A 23013-nucleotide genomic window follows, 5' to 3' on the forward strand; every position below is an offset into this window, starting at 1 on the left:
ATAGCAGTAAATGCTGACCTGTGTTAAGCATGGGCCTGCTGGCATCTAATCACCTCGTGTTAACCCAGTGCATTTTACGCCTCCCCCCCTTGAAGGCAGCCATACACGTTTCCATTGGAATTTAAAGGGAGATTCCATTGATTTGTCAAAGCGTTTGCATAATTCAATCATTAAGATGTAAACAAAGACATTCAGAATGATTTATGCTGACTCAGGAACTAGGGCTTTTGAAGACTACATCACAAATTTAGCCATTTTTTTCTTAATATCCAAAATGACCAGTGGGACTTCTTGAATCATTTGAGTTTTAATATGATATAAGGTAGTAAATCTGGTTAATCTACCATTAGTTTTGTATGATAGTGGTAAAATAGTGATACATCTGGGAAAGCAAGTAAAGTAATCGATACTATTTTGCCATACAGTGCCCTGCATGTACCTCTCGGCCATGAATGTATTCAAAAAGACAGCAGGAAGGATATTAGTTACCATGTCATGTAACTTTCTGTGAGGGAGCTTTTAGATGCTTTAAATGCTTCAGACGTCTGGTTGCTATTAACACCACTGTGAACAATTCAGACCAGTAAGTTTCTCTAGAACTATGGCTGGTTCCCTAGAACCTAACTTCACTTCCTAGGGATGGACATGGTAATTAGAATATACAGATATCCAAACAGGGTTCACTGCCCCAAACCAAATTTCTACTGTCCCAAGCAAGTCTTTATATTTTAAAATGTTATTTAAATATAAATAAGCACTGTGTAATATGCTGTTGTGACTAACATGGTCAACTTGGAATCTGCTTCACTGTTTATCTGTCGTATGCACACGTCCAGTGGTCCAGATGTCGTAGTGGGTTTTTTTGCTACTTTACACGCAATGTGAGAGACTTGTCGTGACACTTGAGCGACTGTTTTCTAAAAGTTGTAGTTACAACCCATTTTATCTGCCTTCTTAGGACATTCCCTACAAATTTTGCAGACAATCTCAAATACAGAGGGGTCAGAATCGACCCATGAGGGAATGAAGCTGTGGACTCACCTTGCTTCGTATTTGTGCTTTACCAAGATTTTCCTGTATGTCTCGCTCTGATGTCATTTGTCAACAATACCATTGTTTTGTTTCATGCAAATGAATAAGGGGAGGGTTTAAATATTCAAGTGAATTGAGTTTGGCCTCAGTTACATGGCAGCCCCCTCCACCAACATGAACTTGCCCAACTGGGCAAGTGGTTTTTCGTGCTGTCCTGATGTCACATTTTACCTGCCCCAGGCATTTGGGCAGTCGTTATTGTTGAACCCTGCCAAACTCCTTGCAGCATTAGGGGTGGCTGATAAGATACTGTGGAATTATTATCATGATTAAATATATCATGATAAGCTTTTTCAGGCATATCATGGGTATCGTCAGTACTTAAACACTGACCATTTACATTTATGCATTTGCTAGACATTCCTATTCAGAGCGACTTAGTTTTAATCGTGTTACAGGGGTAGATACATATAGTGTTAGGAGTCTTGCCCAAGGACTCTCATTGATGTAGTGTGGTGTGCTTGACCCTGCAGGGCATTGAATTCCAGTTTGCTGCATGGAGGGCAGCGGTATTATCCACTACGCTACACCAACCCCTGCATGTTTCATTAAGAAGAGGTTTGGCACAATGACTTTGAGCTGTATATGGTAACATTTCAAACAGTGTACAGTACTGTACAGTCAGAGTTGAAAGGAGGTGTAGCTGTCAAGAAGCCCTCACTTGCTGTGTTTACATGCGGAGATTTTTTCCAAGCCGATTGAATACATTCCAATGATAGATTAAGACTGAGGTGTTTATATCTCACTCTACTCAACAATCTGATGGAAAAAGTTCATTTCCATGCACACTACAAGTATTCTAAATCAAAATCACGCACGTGCGTAGAGAACAACTTAGTGTAGACGTTACCATGACAACAAGCATCACGTGAGTCCAGTCAGAGTGAGATGAGTAGCAGTGAGCAGCGCTTGTGTTTTTAATTACTTTAAAATGATGTCAGACTCAGGAAAACTTGCTTAACATGTCCTTATTAAAGAAGGCCGAGAGGAAGACGTCGTGTTCTGAGGCACATAAGCTGGACGTCCGTCCCACCGCCGTCTTTTAAAGATCAGAGCATAAACTTCGTCTCGGTATAAACTTTCACTATGATGCGACGAACATGCAGAACGTCCTTAAACTTTCTGACTGGGAATGTAATCAGATACAGGCATTTGCATGGCTATTATTCTTCTATTTAACGGATTATTTACAGGATTACCCACCTCGTTCAATCGGATAAAAATTGTATTCCGAATGGCCTCAATTTGACTAGTCTATTCAGATTGAGGTGTTTACGTCAATGTATTCTATTCCGAGTGAGTTATTAGTCGGATTATTAACGGATTATCGGGCTGCATGTAAACGTGGCTACTTAGAAAAGGAAATAGACAAAAATGGTCAAAGAAAGAAGCTGTTGGTGTTCCCAAAACAATGGGCTGACCACCCCAGAGTCCAGACCTCAACATCACTAAATGTATTTGGGGTTACTTGGATCATGAGAAGCTGAAAGTGCAACTTTAAAGGTGCAAATTTCTTGGAAAAACTGAGAGCAAGTCTCCCAGTTTATTTGTCGAGAGCTCTGTTAAATACAATATCTGTTTTCTTGATACAGAAAAATGAATAACTTCAATGAAGGGTGGTCTCTGACTTTTGCACAGTACTGTAACTCTTGTTGACATTGTGTATGAATCAAATACACCCAAAACAAAAAGATAAATGACTAATTAAGCGTTCATTATGAATGTTGTATGTGTGATATAAACAAAGGCTTATTGGGATACAGTTGAATACTGTTTGTTTACAAATGCAGATCTTTTAGTAGCAGAAAATGACCATACCTGCTACCTCATATATGAGACTTGCTTGCAGTTGGCCTTAAAGGTCTATACTGTGGTCTTCAGAGACTTGGTTTATGCTGACGCCAGGCTTTTGGTGAGAACACTGTCAGACTTTGTTTTTTCCTCTCGTTCTCCTGGGTGGTTTTGGAACAACGTAAAGTGACACCTCAGTTATGAGTGCAGTGAAGGTCAACAAAATACGGGAATGGAGGTTTTTCTTGTTGTTGTTTGTGGCTTTTGCCCTCATGTTTCTCATTTTTTCAGCCCGGTCTCACATTCAGGAGTTGTTTAGAGCGTTCTTGGTCCTTGTGAAGGCGATGGTGATGGTGTTTTCACTGGCCTTTCAGCTGACCATGTTTTTCTCTTTGTCTCTGTCTCTCTCCCTCTGTCCCTCCCTCATCACGTCAATATTTGTTAGCGCAAGAGCTAATGAGGATTGTGACCGATTGAGGGCCGGCAGGGTATTGATGCGGTCATTGATTTCGGATAACCAGGCTAAGATGTTACCGTTCTTCCACCTCTCAGTTCCTCCCTACAGCGCAGTGTGACCTTTGACCTAGTATCCTGCAAGGAGCCCGGCTCTACTGCAGAAGACACAGTGAGGAAAAACAAGAAGTGCAGGCACGAGTTGATAGAGTCGAATCAGCACGTTGTCTCTGAGCGAGGTTTAGTTAGATAAGTAGATACATATAACTGAAAACTCGCAGCCATTCAGGAGATTCATTTCCGGTTTTCTACCTGATAACAGTGGTGAAAAAAGACACGTGAATCCTGAAAGACCAGCATTGCATATTATTCAGTATTTGCGGTGTTACTGCCGTGACAGTAGTCCACAATTGCAGGGCTGGGCATTGAAATTCAGTACGTTTATGGTACCAGTTGAATTACTACAATACTACCAAGTATTAAAACATTCGTTCATTAAGTCATTCAGCTCCAAGTTTCAATACCTTAGTGACCATGAGCAGAAAGACATGCTTGTTCTAAAGTCTAGACTGTTTAAATTACCTTCCCTATGCATGTCATAAATGTCAGCACTTCTTGATTAGTTACTGTAAGTAAACATACCCGCTGTGGTTTAGGTCATGCCCACTGTCTGTTTATAATTCATGCACAGGGGCCTTTTGGTACAACATATTGTTACTGTCCAAAAAAACCCCAGTTTTTTTTTTTTTTTTTTAACATCATTTGACCAGCTGCCCTTTTACATTGTATGGTTATTGTGTGATGAATGGATCAAGAAAAATTTTCAAAAATTGCTTGGAATGCATCGTTTTAAGTTGACTTACAGAAAAAGTAAATGTTTTTTTTCTTCCTTTACTTTTACACATATATATATATATATATATATATATATATATATATATATATATATATTGGTATAGTAACAATATGCTGGTCACATCTGTGGAATCTGGTGAATAATGAATGTATGCATTTTCAATACATTACATTTTTAATAAAAATGAACAAATGTTCAGTTAATATTTAAAAAAAAAGCAAAAATTTTATTTATCTTGACAAGACAACATACCCCTTTACGTACGGTGTCGTTGAGAGCCTCAAACCTAAGGCAGCATTAGCAGGAGACCAGGAGCGCATAATTGTCCCCCTCGATTGATGGGTAGGATGGCCCGACCTCCCCCCCCATGTGTTATGTTAACATTTGCGTTTTCACTTTATTAGAGCATTCAGCGTTACCAAACAGCAATATTTTAAACAAAAGCTGTGCTTTATAGTGCTCCAGTCTAACACTCTGGCCGCAAGCTAACATGCTAGTCGTGATATAACAATATGTTACGCTGCCATACAATATTGTATTGTTGTATTTATTATTATTAATATTGCGCTGCCATACAATACAAAGTTGTATTGCCATACAATACAATATATGTTGTATTGTTAAATCCCTACAATGTGCACATAAGAACATTAGCACTGTGGCTAAAATGCTGTGTTCAACAGTTATCTTTGAAAACGCCTGGAATAGGCGTTGGTCATGGCAGACCAGCAGTAATATAAAAATATGTTAGGATAGAAGGATAAAGGATGAAAAGCCACCAGATGAGGACGAGGTTGATTAGTGTGCACATTGTAGTTACCATAGCTGGTGTGCACTGCATGCTTGTCCCTCTTTCCAATTAACTGCACATTCACCTGGTGTGAATTAATAAAGCCGGTGCAGCTCTGTAAACAGAGATAGCAGATTTCCCTTTCACAGTTATTGCAGAGTTGATCATAAATGTTTTTAACAAGTGTGAGGAGTTTCTGCGGTGAACTGACTCATCTCAGATGTTCACACTGAGTATAACGAAGCACAGTAAGTAAACTGTGGCCTTTTTTTCTGCAGAGTGCCGTGAAATGAGTAGTGTGCAAAATGTGTCACTCCGGCTCTTCTGTTTGCCTGGTTTAATGGTGTTATTTTGGTGGGGATTGGGGGGAAGAACACAGCCGTTGTGTCCCAGGATGCAAAAATAGATGCTGTCAAATGGAAGCGTGAAGCACCATTATTATCTGCCATTTCCTCTCTGCTTTTGGACAGTTCCTCCTCTCCTCTCCTCTCCACAAATTATTTCCATCCTAGTTCCTGTGTCGGTCAGAAATGGCAGCAGGCCAGCCACATGCTGCTGTGTAATGTGAACGCTGATTGTCGGACCACTGGAAAGCATGTCTCATGTCTCTTTTCTCTCCTGCAGGCTTTCAAAGAGATGCTGTACTCCGCCCAGGACCAGGCTCCATCAGTTGAAGGTAAATATTTGTTGGGTGTGCATGTGCATCTCCTCGTGAATGTGGTTCTCCTATGCGTAGAGTTTAAAGTGCATCCCCTGCACAAACTATAAATAGTATATATAGCAATAGACATTATACGTTTAGAATTCAAATGCTTCAACTTGCCGTAATATACAGTAAAGTATGCCTCATTTTTGGCCAAGATGAAATGCTAGGTTTGTCTATGTTCCAATACTGTGCAAAGTAGCATTGCACAATGTTGCCTCAGGGCAACAAACTCATTTTCCTCACTTTACAATAACATTATGCATATTTTAAGGCAACGACAGGGTTAACAATAAAGGGAAGAGTTTGAGTAAGTCAATAAAAGGCGTGTACTTGGTAATACTATCTTATAGTGGGCACATTTAAACCCCTTTTTTCAACATTCAGTATCAATTTTTTTGTTATGCGAATTTGCAGAAATACGTCTGTTGCCTAGAAGCAACATTGTGCGACAGTGGAATGGATTTAGCCAGTCATAAGCCAGGTATCCCCACTTCAGGGAATGTGGCTCTGTTATTTCTTACCACTGTTGCACAATGTTGCTTCAAGGCAACAAAATCTAAAAGGATCCCTGCACACGTTATTTCTTTCAAATGTTTTTGAATTTAATAATCGGGTCTGAAAAAATAAATCAAGGACCATTTTATGCAAGAAAAGTGAATTTAATTTTTTAATTGCTCTCATAATGTGTGCAAGAGGGTTAAAAGGACAACCAAAAATGTATCCCTTTTTTTCTAAAATTAGTTTGATGTGGTATGTAAACAGTATGAAAAATTCCCAATAATTTCTACAGTTCAAATAATTCTGAGTCATACCAAAATCAGATATGCCTGTGAGGAAAATTGTGATTGCGCTATACACTTAGCAAGGTTCTGTATAGTACCAGAAAAGTTTTTTTGTCTTGTGGATCCCTCTTTGGTGCTACAGTGAGGAAAAACAATTATTCAAACACTTTTTTTTTGTTATTTAATACACGTCCAGTGCATATATCCACTTCAAACTTACAACGAAATAGATATAGAGGGGAAAAAGTGTTCAGACACCATAAATCAGTCAGTTTTGGTATGTTACTACTTTGTTGCAAAGCCGCTGTTGGCAATTACAGCTTCAAGACATTTGCTGTCAGAAGTAAATTAACTTTTTACGGCATTGTGGTTCAGTTTTAGCCCATTCCTCTTGGCTGTGAGGTTACGAGGGCGCCTCTGATGGACTTGGAATTTCAAAATCCTCCATAAATCTTCAAAGGATTGAGGAGATTAGCTAGGCCATGCAAACACCTTCACGGTCTTATTTAAAATCCGGTCTTGAGTTATTTTGGCCGTATGTTTGAGGTCGTTGTCTTATTGAAACGACAGTCTTCTCCCCAGATTCAGTTTCTTGGCTGATGAGATTGTTTTCCTCTATTATCTCCCAGTTCATCGCTCCATTCATGTTTCCTTCAGTGACGTGTAATGCTCCAGTAGTGTTTGCAGAGATGCAGCTCCACATCACGGTCACTGTGGGTTTGGTGCTCTTGGGATCAGGTTCTTCTTTCTCCAGACCTGACGGGCTGCATCTGAGTACTGGCAGCCCTGGAGGTATATTAAAAAACCATTGGAAGGTCCATTTTGATTTCAGGTTAACTTTGAATGGTTCTTTGCAAAGAAAAGTGGTTCTTTTCTTGTAATAATTGGTTCTTAAAGGGCCTAATAAAATGGTTCTACATACAGTGAAAGGGAAACAAGTATTCAGACACTGTTTTTGTTGTTTAATATACTTCCAGTGCAGCCGACACTGCTGGCCTTGTTAATATTAAGCACAGTTCACTGTGTCATGTTTTCTTCTTGGTTCCCTGTCATCTTCTATCAAAATGTAATGACTCTAAGACTTCAGATTTTAGATTATGTCACTGCGTACCAGCAGGCAGAAAAAAATATTAACCAAGAATAATGTTTTACGCAGGTATGAGTCACAACACAGAAGGATTATACATTATGATTTCCTGCTCACTTTGACTTCCACACCTTTTCAAAAGGTGTATTGTAAAGGATGTGTTGTAGAAGGTCTGGTTTCGCTTGAATTTCATAATTGAACTTGTTAAAGGCAAATAAGCAGAGATGAGTAATGACTGCTCTGGACGCTGCAGTGTGAGGAACAATAGGCTGAATGGAAATCTATGGAGCTTTGTCACGGTTGCTAAGCAGCGTGGAGCAGATGTGCTAGCAGAAGAACATCTCACGTCTTCTCCCAGCTCATGCTACCTAGACCAGTGGCTTATCAGCCATCATTATAGAAAATATCTTGACAGTAATTAGGCTAAACCACAATGTTTATAATCTTAAAAGCAAAAAAAAAACATGCATGGTTTTTTTAGATAATATTTTACATAGTTTGCCACTGAATTCTAATTCAGTGATAAGTTATAGATACCTGATAGAGCTTAAGCCATTCAATATGACAGTAACTGAGAAATGGAAATGAAATATACTCATTTGCGTTTCCACATGACCAGGAAACATAACTTTATACTTAAGCTTTCTACATGTTGCTACTAGGGTTATACACTGACTGTATTAATGACTGACACAACTGTCCTAATGACTACAGTGTGATTTGGTCAATCTGTTGTACATACTATGATCTATATAGTGAAACGGGTCTGTTATATTACAAAGAAATTGTAATTTGTGGTCAAAGTTGAAAGGTGATAGTTATCATGGTAATACATTCCAGCATAGTATACATAGATGTGCAAAATAAATGGCCAAGCCCAAAATAAAATGGTTTTAATGATGGATTTGGACTGGTCAGAGTCCAGAGTCCACACTTGGCTGTGTTTTTCAACTGTTTGAAGCCATCAATGCTGCGTGGAAAAATATTGAAAATTTTATGTAAAAGCTTGTCTGCAAGTTTATCCACAAGACTTTAACATTTTAAGAAATCAAAGGGAAAAATAGGGAAAATGCTGTTACTTTATCTAGCCTGTTTATTTAATGATTTGTTGTTAAGACCATTAAAATTTTAATGCTTTGCCGATTTGGGCTTGGCCCATTTTTTGACAAGTGTATATTTATTTTCACCTTATACACCTTTCAATTTTCAGTTGAAAAAGAAATAGAAAGGAAGATATGCTTACTGGATGCACCTTACTGTAAAACTTTTAAATGTTGGGTGGTGTGATATCCTTTCAAATTTATTGTACAAAACATAGATGAGATTGTTCTACAGAATCACTGCACTGGTAAACCACACTCTGTGCTGCAAGCAGATGTCATGCTTGTTTTTAGGCTGAAAAATGACTTCGGTCATGGGGAAAAACGCGTCTCAGCTCTCGTTCATCAGGCGAGACCAGTCGTTTCAAACCGCCTCAGGCAAAATGGCTTCAGAGAAGAAGGCAAAGGGCTAAGCTAAGTGACCACAAGCTCTCAGACAGAGTCGGTACGTGTGACATTCACAGTTCGGTTCTTTTGAACTAAATTAATTACAGTTTCATAGCCAAAGTGAATGTGACAATATACAAGTGCGTCTTCAACTGAGCTGCGCTTCATTTTCTTTTATTTGCTGTTTAGCCACTGCAATGTTGAGACCAAGACAAAGACACCAGGCTATCTGAATGGATTAGCTGACTCCTAAAATATATGATCTCCTGTAAATCTATAAGAATTTAGTATAAAACACTGAAGTAACTCACCTAGTCAACAATCCTGAGCAAGATATATGTTTGACTACTGAAGTTATTTCACTTACGAGGGAATTGAACTAATATACCGGCCTCTTTGCGATGTCCATCGTAAAAAGGATGTAGAAATGTATAAAACTGTTTGTTATAAATCAAAAACTAATGAACAGACTTAACATTGTGGTTAATTATGAAATGTATATATCATTAGGTTTTTAATGATAGTATTGAGAACAAATATATATAAAAACAACTGCTCGTTCTTAAATGCAAGTGTTTAATGCCTGTGAAATGCTTTTTTGGGCCAGCCCTGCTAAGTTATATAAATCTTGAATTCTCATTTATTTAAATACGTAGTATTCGCACGTACACTTATGTACGTTAAGTTGATGAGTCTTTATATTGACCTGACCTACACTGGAATGGGAGATGGGATCTTTTCTAGGCAGTTTACATAAAAAATCATACATTAATGATTTCCATGATTATAGCAGAGGCACATTTGACAACTGGTTCATTTATGTATCTATTTATGGGTAAGAATACAGTCTTTGGTTCTTGATGAAAATGGAAGATGGAAAAATAAAGCCTAAGTAATTAAAATGGGCATTCCAAATATTCATAATGGCAGTACTTACTAAATCCAGTCTGATTCAAATTAGTCTCTCTCACAAATGACTGCTTACAACATGATAAGATGGTATTTTTGAAAATACCCTCATGCATGAAATTGCACTAGTGTTATCGTGGGCAGTTATATCATTCCTGCCTGCAGCTGTGCACTCTCAGGTGTGCGCTCACACATCCCTAGATTAATTACATAACCCTGTCTGCTCTCTGCTCCTCATGTTCAGATAGATTTTTTTTTATTAATTAAAAGCAGAAGGAAATGAAGCACTCGAGTTAGAGTACCTGCTTTCTCATTTAATTGTTTCAGGTGAAGGTTAGAAAGTGCCGTCTCAGTCCTCTGTGTCTCTCTCTCCATCTGAAGAAAGCTTTCAAAGTCAACAAGACTCCAGAACTTGACAGATATTTATCTTAATTTATATTTAACATTAAATGTAGATAAAAACATCAGAGATATAGGAATTGTGAGCTAATGCCGACTTTTCCTGTACATTGTCAATTGGGACTACATTTACCATTACCATTAACTTTACAGGTAAACATGTATATCTGTAGGGTTACAAATGCATGAATGAAAATGAATAAAATGCAGAATTTAGGTAAACAGGCTGGGGTTGATGTTGAAATTGTGAATTGAGTTAACTTGACACAGACCTGCCAACCTTGGGGAAATATTTAACGTTAATAACGTTAGCCTAACGTTTCGTAACTTGCACTTAGCGTTGCCAGACATTTAAGGTGGCAAAGTAACGTTAGGTTAAATGGTCTGTTTGTTGCGGATTGTTGAATGTGACTTTTCATAGTACTGCATTCCTAATTATTATTGCAGCCAAACCCATACTGATTATGAGCTGATCATACATGTACATATAACGATCAGGCATAACATTATGACCACCTCCTTGTTTCTAAGCTCATTGTCCATTTTATCAGCTCCACTTACTATAGGTGCACTTTGTAGTTCTACAATTACAGACTGTAGTCCATCTGTTTCTCTGCATACTTTGTTAGCCCCCTTTTACCCTGTTCTTCAGTGGTCAGGACCCCCATGGACCCTCACAGAGCAGGTACTATTTGGGTGGTGGATCATGCTCAGTGCTGCAGTAACACTGACGTGGAGGTGTGTTAGTGTGTGCTGCGCTGGTTTGAGTGGATCAGACACAGCAGTGCTGCTGGAGTTTTTAAACACTGTCCACTCACTGTCCACTCTATTAGACACTCCTGCCTTGTCAGTCCCCCTTGTAGATGTAAAGTCAGAGACGATAGCTCATCTGCTGCTGCACAGTTTGTGCTGGTCATCCTCTAGTCCTTCATCAGTGGTCACAGGACGCTGCCCACAGGACGCTGTTGGCTGGATATTTTTGGTTGGGGACTTTTCTCAGTGCAGCAGTGACACTGAGGTGTTTAAAACTCCAGCAGCACTGCTGTGTCTGATCCAATCACACACTAACACACCACCACCACGTCAGTGCTACTGCAGTGCAGAATGATCCACCACCCAAACAGTACCTGCTCTGTGAGGGTCCATGGGGGTCCTGACCACTGAAGAACAGGGTAAAAGGGGGCTAACAAAGTATGCAGAGAAACAGATGGACTACAGTCTGTAACTGTAGAACTACAAAGTGCACCTATATAGTAAGTGGAGCTGATAAAATGGACAATGAGCGTAGAAACAAGGAGGTGAGACACCTGAGGCTGTTTAAAGGATTTTAACCTGCTTTGCCTTGTGCAAAGCCACGTTAACACAGAGAGTCTAGTGGCTTGTTGCTCTAATATCACAAGACAGATTAAACAAGACATAAATCAAACCAACAAGCCCAGATAGAACAGAGAACAGTATAATTCAGAAGGTTCGGTGGACATCATCACAGTTACTGTCATAAAAATCTGCCCAGTCAGTTGTGACCTTCTGCAAATATGACTTTGTTTACATCTTTTGGTTCAATGTTAAATATGTCAGTGTGAACACTAAACAAACCAGAACCAAAATGCAGCAGTGTATCAATTTCAACTGTGTTCTGGACCAAGAGAACCAAACTATAAGCAAACAAGCAGCCTTACTAACATTCATATAAGCCACTCTTTGCCTTTACCTGATTGAGAACTCAGGGTTTCTGGTCTCCTTTTCCATAGCCTTCCTAAAGATTCTGTGGATGAACTTTCTGCTCTGTTTTCTCTGGTGTTTCTTTTTTGTTTATGGTAAAAACACAGATGTTGTTGATGAGCCATGAGAGTGTGCCATTATGGTGACGTCACAGTATTTTTCACTAAAGATCATGGTGTTGTGTGGACATGACTAAGTGCATGTTTTGCTGTCGGGCACAAAAACAGTGTTGCATGTCACTGCACTGCTTTGTGTGAATACAGTGTTACACTTGCGGAGTTTATGATGTCATTATCGACAACTGTGGACTAATTTCTCAGCAGGGAAGTCTTTACGTCTGTGCGTCTGTGTAAATGTGCAGGGATTAGTCATTTTGGCAGTTTTGAGAGGTTTATCATTGTCACTGTTGCGTTCATTGTTCTTTTAATGGCTTGCAAACTGATTAACCACTTTATTAGAAACCCCTTGCTTGTTGCTCCACCTTGCTGGTGTGCAGTGAGAGACTGGAGCCCATCTGTTTATGCACAATTTGTGTTAGCGTCCTGTAGCCCTTCATCAGTGGTCAGTTTCTAACCGCAGAGCCTCTCTTGGCTGGATATTTTTGGGTCTAAACCAAGCAGCGACGAGCAAGACACTGCTGTGCCTTGTTGTAATTTTTTTTCTGTGCATAGCAGAGAATTCTGGACTTACTCGATTACATTTGATTCCTCAATTACAAAAATTATTTGTGTAAAATGTGTTCTTACATTCTTAATAAATCTGTTTTTAATTAGTTAATATTTTGGATGCTAAACGGAGTATCCACAGGTCATTATAAAGTGTGGTTTGGAAGACTGAAGATTTTCCACAAAGAGGAGTTGTTATCGCTCACATTACTTTTGTAACCATCACTGAAAGAGAGGAAACCCACAGCAGCAGGATCTCACCAATGCATGTATGTTTGTCATTGCAAATTGCATGTATAGATTATTCTGCCAAATTGATTCGTCAGAATTCAAAACACGTTCACAGCTTTTTAATTGACTTGGACTTTAGACTAAATTGGTTTTGCTTTAATGACCCCATACCTAAAAATAGATGATAATGTTCCATTTTGTCACTAACACAAATCATAGCGCTACTGTAACTTCAACAGATTTTTCGGTAGTGATTATTTTAGCTAATTTTGAGCAAACCTCAAAAATGCTAGCCAGTGCATGACTAGCAAACACAGCTTTGAATAGTTGTCCACATATGAATAATGATATTTTTCATTAAAACACAAAGAATTTACTTCATTGCTGAAAACATGTTTCATTAGTGTTCAACACTGATTTTCAGACTTTGGGACACATCTAATTCAAAAACTGCCTATCATGTGGCCTTGAGGGACAGTCCCCCTTCTTGCTCTAAAATAAGCTTTGTATATAGTATGTTTTTTTATTTTAAAAGGTAAACTCATGGTAAATATAAATCTTTCAGCTTCACTTTAAAATAAATCTTAAAGTCTTAAAAAAGAAAGAAAAGAAAAACAAAAAAATGTAAGTATTATTTTTATGATAAGTTTCGTAATTAGGGTTTGGGACGGACACCTCCCAATAAATATGAAATAAAAAAAATGAAGTAGTTAATAGTTAAATCCTTGTAAATATTTAAGTTCGGAAATTTTTTTTTTTTCGTGTTTTAATTTTTTATAGGGTTTTTTTCCGCAGTTTGAACTAATCCGGTATAGTGGTCCGCGTCTGAAGTAAAATGTCATGTTTACTGTTACCAATTGCAATAAAGTAAATGGCTGAACAGTTCAGCAGGCGGCTAACAGGCTACTCCAATAATATTCAGTTGGGCTTTCCATGTAAAACTGCATCATACAGAGTATGATTGTTTGTTATACACTTCTAATATGTCTAACGTCTGTGTTTAAGCAGTATTATATCCCTGTGTGGGAACTGAACACCACTGCTAGTTATTGCTCAGTTACAGTCAAGCAAAAGTTTTGGTGCCCATGGTCAAATTGCATGTTTTTTTGATTTCCTAAATGAAAGTAAGTATTACATTCGCTACACGGAGCACACCTCTGCACATTTAAAGACATAATTTCTGCTTATTTGTTGAATTTAACATAAACATAAAACGTGGCTTGTGCAAAGTTACGGCACAGTTTGTATTTTATATTTTTTTCAGTATGTTAAACTCAGCAAACAGATAGAAACGGTGCACAAAAATCAGGATAATGCCATATTTAAGTTTGCTCTCTCTACAGGATGTATTAACTTGTTTTCACCTAGAAAGTCAACAAAAAGTGCAGTTTGACCAGGTGTGTTCAAACTTTTACATACAATCATTACGAAGTACAGAGTCCATTTTTCATAGTTTGGCCGCTAAAATGACAAATTTTCCTATTAATCATCAGAATAATCACTAGATTACTTAATATAATTGGATAGTAATCATGTAGACACTGACAGACCTGTTTAGAATAATGATAATGATTAAATGCACATAAGCATGTAATAAATAGGCCTAAGTAATGGAGAAAGTAACTGAGGGCCACCTGCTATTGCAGCAATAGAATGTCTGCTTGTTTTGGTGTGACACAGAGTAGTGGTTGTACAAGGGATGAACCTGTGTTTATGTTAAGTCTAAGTCTTCCATATTTGGGGTGAATAGGGTACCATTGCCTTCCCTGTGGCCGTCAAGCTGTGGCTGAATCACCCTCCCAGCCACAGCAGACCAGTAGCAGTAAATTTGACCCATTTATTGCCTGTGATTTCCCTTCAGATTGATGTGCAGTGGAAAGCTAGTGGAGGACAGCCCCAACAAATACGCTTTCATTAAAGGTCAAAGCTGTCAGATAAACAACGATTCTCGTGTTCAGACACACTCAGAACTGCTCACGCACACACAGGCTCAAATATCACACCCACATGCTCGTCCAGATGCTGCCGCTACTTTGTTTTGTTTTCCTTTTCTCTGTTTGAGATGGCGCGAGGCCACAACGCGTTCAGGCTTCTTCAAAGACGTGGGATCAGGTCGGCTGTAATTATCTGTAAATAACAGTAATCTGCTTTCCCTGACTGTTTATGCTTTTTTTAGGGGTGCTGGTTAAGCATAGTTAACGGTGATCATTTCAGATTTAGAACGCGCGAGCACCTGGAAGGCTGGAGCTGCAGCAACGCTTTCGGTCGACCGAGCGGCGCTTGTGGCGGTGACGTGAGCTGCCAAAGGACTGATTGCGGAGGCGGCTGCGAGCCTCAACCCCTCATTTCAGGACATTTGGGCGCAAAGTTACGCACGTTATTATGACAGTCCTGCTCTGGCTAACAGTGAGATCATACGCTCAAAATTTCGCCGCGAAGATGAGTGGTTTCTCACTCTGTCGACCAAAGTCTGCTGGAGCGCCCGTTACCTCAAGAGACTCTGACGATGAAGCCTGGGGTGGTTGCAGTAAACAATAGGGATGTCCCGGGCTGAACAGAGCCGATCCATACATACGGTACTGTACAAAAGTCAGAGGCCACCCTTCGTTTAATTAAGTTCCAGTCAAAACGGCCATTCAAGTTATTCATTTTTCAGCATCAAGAAAAAAACAATATGATTAACAGAAATATATTTAACAGAAAATTAGAAAGTCCTCAACAACTACATATAATTTCAACATTTTTGGTATTAGTGTGAGTGCTCCTAAACACATTCAGTTGATCTTTAGGTCTGGACTCTGGGGTGGACACTCCATTTAGAACACCAGCAGCTCCATTTCATTTCTTTTTTATTTTCTCATTGAGGCTTCTTGACAGCTACACATCCTTTCAGACCCAAAGCACTGAGTCGTCTTCTCACAGTGGAAGGATGGACAGAAACATTTGTGGATGTTTTCACATCTGAAGCAGTTTGATTTTCTCCTCTCTCTCAAAGATGAAAGCTTTAAGTGCTGTTTATCTGATGGGGGCAGTTTTGGTGTCTACCAGGTCTTCCAGGTGGTTGTTAGGAATCCCATTTTCTCTGTCTCTTTTAATCATTTTTGAACTCTAGTTTTAGAAACAATATCCTCAGAAAAATCTCCAGAAAATGAATAACAGGTGAAGAATGGTCTCATACTGCCTGTTAATGAACAGGTATTGACTGTCGGATAGATGCGGGTGGTCTCAGAACAATGCACTGGCCATTGGATTGTGAGAGGCAGAAAATGCAACCAATTTTTAAGAAAAATTAAAGAATGAAAGCTGTAATAAAGGTGGAGTGTGAACAAATGAATATATAGTGGTGTAATTTTCTGTTGATTGTTTTCTGACTCAGAAAAATGAATAACTTGTACTTAATAGCCATGTTGACTTGTTGTTATGTAAATAAAGGGTGTTCTCTGACTTTTGCACAGTGCTGAATATCCAAATATAACTCTTTCAGATACTTGAATATCAAAATTAGTCAGAACACACATCCCTAGTCTCCAGTACAGAGTATCAGAGAGTCCTAAAATCCCACACCAGCGCTTGTTTATAAGGTCTTGAGTTCACAGAAGCAGACAACTGTGAATGTTTCTCAGAGTAATTTGCAACCCTAACTCTTGCCCCGAAGCTCCAGCTGTGTGAGAAAGCAGTCAAGCCCCATCCCTCCAGCCCCACAGCGCTCGTATGTAATCGAGCTCTGTGTGTTTCCGCTGGGGGCCTCGTCTACACTCTAGGCCGGGCACACTGACCCATTTGCGGGCCTCACTCGGAGGGTTACCTAAACCAGTCCAGTTCTGAACTCACGGCATAAGGACTCCCGCCGGGATGCTCTAACCTACAGCGCAGGCGTTTACAAAACTAAGGCTCTCTTCCCATGGAGGACCATTTCTCAGAGCTGGGTTAGAGAAACATCTCAAACCACATGTTCAGCTGGAGTAGCACACGGTTTTCTCTCTTTTCGAGGAAAACAGCAATGAATCATCAGATAGCGAAGGAACCTGAAATCCGTTTAGTATAATATGCCAAAATATTCTTGGATAGCCATTTTAGAACAACATTAGGGGCCGTATTTGACATTTCTCTTGTTAAAAAAAATGCACTCGTAAAATTTGTATAGTTCTGTTTATGAAAAATGGTTGTAATTCATTTTTATATGACCATTTTATAAGCTCTCTTTATCCTTTCGTACTAAACAGGCTGTGAATGCGCCTTTAAGACTGATGCATGTAAAGGATGTCTGTTCTGATTGGCTGCTCTGTATTGTGCTTCATTCCATAAAAAAGTATGGACTCAGGGATGTCAGAGTGCCTGTATTTGCTTCCTGACATCCAGAAACAGCACAACATTTAATCCAGTAACTGTACTGCAGACTGTCTTCAGAACCCATTATCACTTTAATGTGAATGGGTGGTGCTAAACTGCTGGGTTGAATGGAGGTGAATCATAAGTGCACTTCCACAGCTATCAGCACACATGTAATTGGGTTGATAGTTGTGACATGACAATCATGATGAATTCAAAACAGTGCTTTTCACCTTGGTTTCCACATGTTGGCTGCGTGGACCAGGGAATTTACAATATGTAACAGTATTTACATACAGTTTTGTGCAAAAGTGTTTATATGTCCTCTCTTTGTCTTTATTACAGCTTCCATTCTTTTCAGGAGACTCACTGCCAGTTTTTTAAGGAAATCTGCAGGGATATTTTTCCACACTTCTAAAGTTCAGTTTTAGAAGTTGGTTGCATTTGATGCCTCTCATGATCCAAATTCCGAACACATTCATTGAGTGCGTTTACATGCACTCAATAAACCGATCATAATCTGATTTCTGCAGTTATCCGATTATTCAAATGGTCATGTAAACACCATACTCCGACCTAGAAATCCGATAAAGAGAGTCAAGTCAAGTCAAGTCAAATTTATTTATATAGCGCCTTTTACAACAGATGTTGTCACAAAGCAGCTTAACAGTGAATCCGGGTCCACGCCCCCAGTGAGCAAGCCTTGGCGACAGTGGCAAGGAAAAACTCCCTCAAAAGGAGGAAGAAACCTTGAGAGGAACCAGACTCAAAAGGGGAACCCATCCTCCTCTGGTCGACACCGGATAACAGCACAGACACAAAACAGTATAAGTGGATACAGTTTTACACCACTGTGCAGCGCGCCGGCCGCATCAGTCACGTCAGACCCTCTTGAGACAGGCAGCCGCTCAGCTCAGGGAAAAAGAGGGGGAGAGGGAAAGAGGGGGGGATGGGGGGATAAGAGGGACATAGTTAGGAGAGCTGGATTTTAGCTCAGTAATCAGATTTCTCAGTGCATGTAAACTCTTACTCTGATTACTTTCACCTTTCTTAGTGCGCATGTGCAAAAAAGACAGCGGTACCAGAAATAAGCGAGTAGCATCACTGCGAGACGCAGCAAAACACGTTTGGAGTGATGCTGAATCTGATTACATGCTTAATGGAATTCAGGGTTTAAATATTCTTCATCTTCTAGATGATGTATGTTCATATTTTCAGATAAAGTGACATGATATTTAAAAAAAGCCACAGCATGAAGTTTGAGTTTTACATTATGTTTACGTCCGTAAAGAAAATCCAATTACTGCCTGACTTATGTAGGCCTGGAGTTTCCCAATTATCTGATTACTCAAGTGCATGTAAATGCATTGATCAGATTACTGACAAAATCTGATTTTCTGCAGTTATCGGATTATTAAGTGCTGGTAAACACACTCAGTGATATATACTTTCTTTTTTGTTACAGTTGAAAGAAGCAGCATTACTGAGTCAGGAAGTAAAACCAGGCTAAAATGTCCACTGCTGTGAGTCGCATGGTAAAGCCTGAAACAATAATTTAAAAGTCAGAGGCGTCAGATTTGATTTTTTCGCACCCGGTCAAACGTGTTTGTGGTAATGTCACACACACAGACTCAAAAAGAAGGTCCAGTTTTGATGTTTAGGTCTCAAATGCAAAATTAACATTATACTGATGGCAATACTAGATCATTCACTCACATCCTTGGAAGACACTGAGTTCTCCTTGAATTCTCTTTTAACACAATCTTCAGACCATCCACTCGGGGAAGGGGTCCAAAGAACAACTCACATTATGAAAGGTTCTTTTCATGCAATTACACTTTTACACCAGAGAGGTCGCCAAATCCACAAATCTTACATAGGACTTTAAGTATTTTTTATCTGATGCTGACAATTTTGGTGGTCTACCAGGTCTTGCATGGTTGTTTGTCTTATTTTGTATCTCCTCAGAAATATCTCCTGAAAAATGAATAACTTGCACTTAATGGCTGTTAACTGGAGATTAAATAAATGAAAGGTTCTTTCTGATTTTTACACAGTACTGTACATTAAACCTTTGTTTTACAGAAGCACACTGCAAAAAATATCTTAACAAGAAAAATCATCTTAAATCAAATCTAAATAACTAATATTTCTAATTTTGAGATGACTGCACAAATATTATAAGATTCTATAACTTATTTCTATATGTTTTTTCCTTTTTTAAACTTTATTAAGTAAAATTATCTCACTAAATTGGCAGGTAATTTTGCTTGTTTCAAGCACATTTCTCAAAATAAGCAAAATTATCTGACAATATAGTAAGATAATTTTATTTAATGAAATTGCTCAATACAAATAAAAACATCTAGAAATAAATGAAACAATCATATGAGCTGTTAGTAATATCAACATGAGGAATATTAGATATATCAACTAGATTTAAGACAGTTTAACTTGCCAAGATACATCATATGGGTTCTTTTAAAGCCTTTCTGCTTTTCACTTACACTTTTTCCATGATTGTGTTGTCATTTTGACAGTAACATCAAGTATTATGCATCTGTAGGTGTCCCTCAATAAGCGCTCCTATTGATAAGCAGCAGCGCATCTTGCCAGCAGGACAGCCGAGTAAATTTGAACGAGGTCAGTGAAGAAGACAAGGCTGTGCAAATCAGTTAAATACTCCACTGACCTGCATTGATTCTCTGCTCCCTTCTTTCCTCATGACCCCTCCAGTCACATGATGATGTCTCATGTCTCATAGGTTTAGAAATGCACTGTCAAGAAAAAGCACATGCTACCCGAGTGAACTCTTGGCCACTCTGGACACTGTCACTTTAATCAGCCTCACCAGGCACTGTTCAGTTTTTCCTCCTGCGTTTGTTTATTTAAGCTGTTTCTGTACATTTCTTATCACCGATAACTAACATAACTGATAAGCCTGCTTTGATAAGTGGATATCTTGCTTCTGGTGATTGTACACTCAGCTCTTTAATGCTATGCTAAGCTTTCTAAAGTAATTCTGGGCTCTTCAGTCTTATCTAGAAATGGAGAAATGATTTGCCAACCAAACATGTTGATGAGCAGCATGAAATAATGTTCAAACAATGTGAGAATTTTTTAAGGAAGCTGGTGCTACGATTGTCATGCATTGGAAAACATTGTTCTTGCAGCGTGAGCCTTGCAGTCATGGCTGATAGTGACGTATTCGGAAATAACTTGTGCAGGTTTCCTCTTTTATATATCAAAAATATGGAGAATGCAGTTGGAACAAATCATTTTTTTCTCCTTTATCAGATTCAGAGTCACTTCACTGGTCAAGCACACTTGTGTACGAGACATTTGTCACGGAGGACAATACCGGATGGACAATACCAGATACGAATAGTAAACAATTCCATACAATTGCAGCCACAAAGGGGGTCACAAAACATATTAGGGGTTTAACAGTACAACATATCGGATTGTATCACAGCCTATCATACTGGATTGTTGTCTTCTGACTAGCATGTTAGTCTGTTAGCTGGTAGTTAAAGTGTTTGATCTTTCTAATAAACTTAGATCTGGTTTAAGGCCTGCTTTCACCCTCTTCTTATTTTTACTGTTTCAAAAAAATTGTACTGAATAGAGACTCCGCTTCATTGTATCACATTGAGTTTTGGAGTTTGTGAAATGGTTACACCTCTAATACATGTCTTTAGTATGAAAACCAATGTACAGAGTATTTACAGCAATATAGATCGTGTGGTCTATGACTGTTACAGGTGTAAATGTGCAGAGATTCTTTCGGAATAGGTTAATGGTTGGTGCTTATACTGTACTTGGGCCCGGCCAGTAGTATCGGCTAATATTGGTGACCTGATAATGTGCCGATAGTTGCCAGCTTTATGGTCCCAGCTGGGATTTAAACTCACTGTGTCCCGACAACAGAGCAAAATCTTAGATCAGCAGTCACCAACCCTCTTTGGGAGATCTACCTTCCTGTAGGTTTCACCTCCATCCCACTTTCAGCTAATCAAGGACTTCTGAAGGCACTAATTAAATGGAGCGTGTGGGGTCGATTCGGCTTGGAGCCTGCCGGAAGGTACAGTGCCCAAAATTAGCCTTGGGACACACTCTGAATACAATTTATATATTTTCTATTTATTACTTTCCAAGCCAAAATTATCATTTATTCTTTTGTATCCATGAGAAAAGTTAGAACTGCCAGCAAGAATGACCAGGTTTGCTAACTGAAACTCAAAAAGATCCCAGTAATGAACTGAAAACTGGTGGAAAAGTACTCAAACAATAATGGAACAATCATTAATGTCTCTTTCCTTCACGTATGTTAGTATTTAGTATGTTGTTCCTTCTTTTGAATGACAGCTTGAAGTCTTCTAGGCATAGAGTGCATGAGTTTGCACAGCTTATGCTCAGCCAGGCCTGTTGGATTGTCTTGTTTGAGTGGCAGGTTTTGAACACATTCTTTCTCTTTCCAAGAATTTATGCAGTATCTGTGTTTTTCTCAGAGGCACTTTGTCAAGTAGCGCTGGAGATCTCTGGTTTGAACATGTGCATTTGGATTAGTGGGCCAATATTTGTTTAGAGCAAAATGGAAGGTTGGGTGAAGGTTATCTAGTTACTGTTATCTCCTACTGTGCGGTTGGACTCAAAGTATTGATTTAGTAATAATATAGCTGAAATGATGTGCTGAATACAGCAAAGCACAAATTCCATGATGCATTAACAAAGTAAATAATTCTGAAAACAAATGATGATAGAGGTGTCCCAAGACTGCTTTTGAGCACTGTAGATATGCAGGAGAAAGGGATTGGTGACCACTGCCTTATATTGTTCAATATGACTATGTTCCTAATATGTTAACTCAGCAGGGGCAGAGCTACTAGGGATGCTCGATTACTCGGTTAATCGTTCGAGCTGCTTATCTGACATAAAAACCTGTCGATGTCCCCAAGTTTTAGCGCAATACCAGTGCTGTCACCTAAAACAGCACCTTCATTTCAGTCAATCTTTTGTCACAGTTAACCAGATATGAACTCTTACTTTCATGAATTCTCAAATATCTCAGTTAGTTGAAATGCACACCCCTAATAGTTAAAGTTGGGCCTAGAAAGAGCAGACACAGACCCAGACAAACAAACAGCCCAAAAAGGAGCACTGTGTAACACCCTCACTTGGAAGCCAGCAACCCCTTCAGATTTCTGACCTGCTGGAAAGGGAAAAGTCCTCCAAAGCCAAAGAAAATCTTACAAAGTGTGATTCATCTTGTGCTCTTACAATACAGGATGAACCCAAAGGCATTCCTTGCTTTTTTCTTCTTAAACAAATAACAACGTTGCCGCCAAAGATCTTCTTGGATCATCACCAAATTTCAGCAGCCAATTTACACAGCTGCGTACCATCATTGGTCTGGTAATGTCATTGAGTGTGTTTACATGCACTCAATAATCCGATCATAATCGGATTTCTGCAGTTATCTGATTATTCAAATGGTCATGTAAACAGCACACTCTGATTTCTTAGATAGAAATCTGATTAAGAAATCCGATAAAGAGAGCTGGATTTTAGCTCAGTAATCAGATATCTCGGTGCATGTGAGCTCTTACTCTGATTTCTTTCGGATTTCTCAGTCTGCACATGTGCGGAAACAGCAGTAAAACACTTTTGGAGCAGCACTGAAACAAAAAGCTGCAGCATGAAGTTTGAGATTT

The 23013-nt window shown here is 39.0% G+C and overlaps 1 protein-coding gene across 1 annotated transcript in view; it reads left to right on the forward strand.

Annotated features, from left to right (window-relative positions):
• The window catches only part of xpr1b (xenotropic and polytropic retrovirus receptor 1b), a 48345-nt gene that overhangs the window by 2800 nt on the left and 22532 nt on the right, over positions 1–23013 (forward strand). The window contains exon 2 of the mRNA XM_036596556.1: positions 5607–5658. Coding sequence (XP_036452449.1) covers positions 5607–5658 — 52 coding nt within the window. The remainder of the gene's footprint in view (positions 1–5606; positions 5659–23013) is intronic.

Source organism: Colossoma macropomum, unplaced genomic scaffold, assembly GCF_904425465.1.
Source record: "Colossoma macropomum unplaced genomic scaffold, Colossoma_macropomum, whole genome shotgun sequence".
Classification (NCBI taxonomy): Eukaryota; Metazoa; Chordata; class Actinopteri; order Characiformes; family Serrasalmidae; genus Colossoma; species Colossoma macropomum.